The sequence below is a fragment of the Mandrillus leucophaeus genome, unplaced genomic scaffold (assembly GCF_000951045.1).
Source record: "Mandrillus leucophaeus isolate KB7577 unplaced genomic scaffold, Mleu.le_1.0 Scaffold53, whole genome shotgun sequence".
In the NCBI taxonomy this organism is placed as follows: domain Eukaryota; kingdom Metazoa; phylum Chordata; class Mammalia; order Primates; family Cercopithecidae; genus Mandrillus; species Mandrillus leucophaeus.
Genome location: NW_012105697.1, coordinates 1524035 through 1526797, shown reverse-complemented (window position 1 = coordinate 1526797; position 2763 = coordinate 1524035). Strand labels below are relative to the sequence as shown.

Genomic DNA, 2763 nt, shown 5'->3' with positions numbered 1-2763 from the left:
TCTCGAAATCTACAGCTCAAACAATCCTCCTGCCTCAGCCTCCTGAGTAGCTTGAGACTACAGGCATGTGCCACCACTCAAGGCTAATTTTTAACTTTTTTTAAGAGATGGACGGATCTTGCTATGTTGCCCAGGTGGGTCTCAACTCCCGGCCTCAAACAATCCTCCTGCCTCAGCCTCCTGAGTAGCTGGGACTACAGGCATGTGCCACCATGCTCGGCTAATTTTTTAAATTTTTTTAGAGATGGTGGGGGGCGAGTCCTGCTAGCTCAGGCTAGTCTCAAACTCCTGGCCTCAAGTGAGTCTCCCACCTCGGCCTCCCACAGTGCTGGGGTTACAGCTGTGCATCCTAAATGCTTACTGTCTGCCTCCTCATCCCCCCACTCTATTATTTCTCTAGACCATGGGTCTTCTTCTAACTGTATGCCTTACTTTTTGTGGTTATTTTGTGAGCTCCTGGCGTTGGAGGTCTTTGCAACCTCCCATTTGCTGACGGACTCATGTACCCAGCCATGGCCTGCAGCAGGGGTCAGGAAACGTCTGTGAAATAAATGAACCCGTCCGGTGTGGCACGGCCTCCCCTCTGTCCCTGTCCTCCTGTCGTCCTCTCTCCTTCTCTCCAGCCGGGTCTCCCTCCCATGCGGCACCACCCTCTCTGTGATGTGTTTTGCCTTCTCTCGCCCCAGCCGCCCTGCAAATAAACTGCGTCTGGCACTCAGATCCCAGTGCTGCTGCGAGTCTGTCTGCTCGGGAACGAGAAGGGGAGTTTGCATCAGAGGGCGTGTGGAGGGGGGCGGGAGGTGCAGAGGTGGAGAGACAGAGACAGAGAAACAGAGAGCAGGGAGAGATGGAGAGAGACAGAGACACACACACAGAGAAACAGAGAGATGGGGGAGAGAAAAAGAAGGAGAGATGCAGATAGAGAAACAGACACCCAGAAAAAGAAACAGGTGGAGGAAGAGAGAGAGAGAGTGTCAGCGAAACAGAGAGACACAGACACATACAGAGGTAGAAAGAGAAACGGGGAGAGAGAGAAACAGAGAGATGGAGAGAGACAAACACACAGAGAGAGAGAGAGATGCAGACAGAGAGAGAAAGACAGAGAGGGAGAGAGAGAGAGACGGAGGGGCGAGGATGAGCCGCCTGAGCTCATGGTGCTGCCTGAGCCTCCCCGCTGTCCTCTAGGGTGTCCTGGCGGCAGCCTCCCCACTGTCCTGTAGGGTGTCCTGGCGGCAGAGCTGTGGGCAGGAGGGAGTGAGCCACTTGCTTCTAAGAATCCCTTTCCTTTACCAAAGTGTGTGTGCTAACAATGGAATGAAAAATACGGTCCTCAAAGCTTCCATCAAGGAACTCTATATGCATGTGTGGATAAGTGTGTGTGAGTGTGTGTGTGTAAGAGTGTGTGAGAGTGCATGAGTGGGAGTGTGTGCGCATATGTGAGCGTGCGCGCATATGTGAGCGTGCACATGCGTGCAAGTGTGAATGTCATGGGACCATGAGTATGTGTGCACCAGTGTGAGTGTGCATGTCTCTGTGTGTGCGCGTGTGTGCAAGTGAGTGTGCGTGAGTGTGCGCATGTGTGCAAGTGTGAATATCCTGTGTGCATGAGTGTGTGCATGTGTGTGAGTGTATGTGCATATATGAGTGCAAGTGTGCACATGTGTGCAAAGTGTGTGTGGTGTATGCATGTGCATGTGTGAGTACAAGTGTGCACATGTGTACAAGTGTGACGGTCATGTGTGAGCACGAGTATCTGTGCACCAGTGTGAGTGTGCATGTGTCACCACGAGTGTGTGTGCATGTGTGCAAGTGTGTGTACATGTATGTGTGCACATATGTGCAAGTGTGACTGTCATGTGTGAGCATGAGTATGTGTGTGCCACTGAGTGCATGTGTCTCCACGAGTGTATGTGTGCACATGTATGAGTGTGCGCATGTGTGCAAGTGTGAATGTCGTGGGTGAGCATGTGTACGTGTGTGTGTGTGCATGTGTGCAAGTGTGTCATGTGTGAACATGAGTATGTGTACACCAGTGTAAGTGTGCATGTGTGAGCATGAGTGTGTGCACGTGTGTGAGTGCATATACATGTAAAGGAGGGAGGATGGGGTTGTGTCTCACTGCGCGTGGATGATAATACGGCTTTGTGCCTGTTGTGTGTCCATGAGCATCCGAGCTTGTGTGTGCTGACGTACTTGTGTGTATGTGGGGTGAATGTGACTCGCAATGTGTGGACATCGGATCCGTGTGTGTGCGCGCACATGCCTGTCAATGTGTAGCCAGGGTGAGAAGGTCACGCAGGCGCCGCGGGCGGGCGCTGCCTGGGCCCTCTGTCCTTCGCACCTTCCTCCTCTCTCCCCGGCCCCTGCTTGGCAGCTGCCCTGTTTGCAAACACTCAGTCTTCCTCTTGGCACCCTCCTTGGCCTCAGGCCCAGAGCGAGGCTACAACTCGGAGCTGGATCGTGTGTCACGCACTCCCTGGCCCCTGCATATCCCGCAGGGCCCCTGCTGTGGCCACGGAGGTGTTGCCTGGAGCAGGACTGACAGCAGGTGTTCTCCTGTGGAGTGACCCCAAGGAGCCTTTGAATCCAGGTTCAAGCCGTAGCGCTGGGCCTCTGACCTGGACAATCCGGGTGAGCTTCCTGGAGTAGGGATCATAGGAGAGAAGAAGACAGGTGTCAACAACGGGAGTGGGGGAGTGGGGGGTGGGGGTGGAATATTTCAAGACCTCCTGCCCCTTTATCTGTGAATGTGAAATAACCTGA

At 53.6% G+C, this 2763-nt stretch overlaps 1 protein-coding gene across 1 annotated transcript in view; it reads left to right on the top strand.

Annotated features, from left to right (window-relative positions):
- SBK2 (SH3 domain binding kinase family, member 2) overlaps positions 1–2649 on the top strand; it is a 9385-nt gene extending 6736 nt beyond the window's left edge. The window contains exons 5-6 of the mRNA XM_011997026.1: positions 1186–1254; positions 2428–2649. Of these exons, the coding sequence (XP_011852416.1) occupies positions 1186–1254; positions 2428–2649 (291 nt within the window). The remainder of the gene's footprint in view (positions 1–1185; positions 1255–2427) is intronic.
- Positions 2650–2763: the final 114 nt, after the last annotated feature.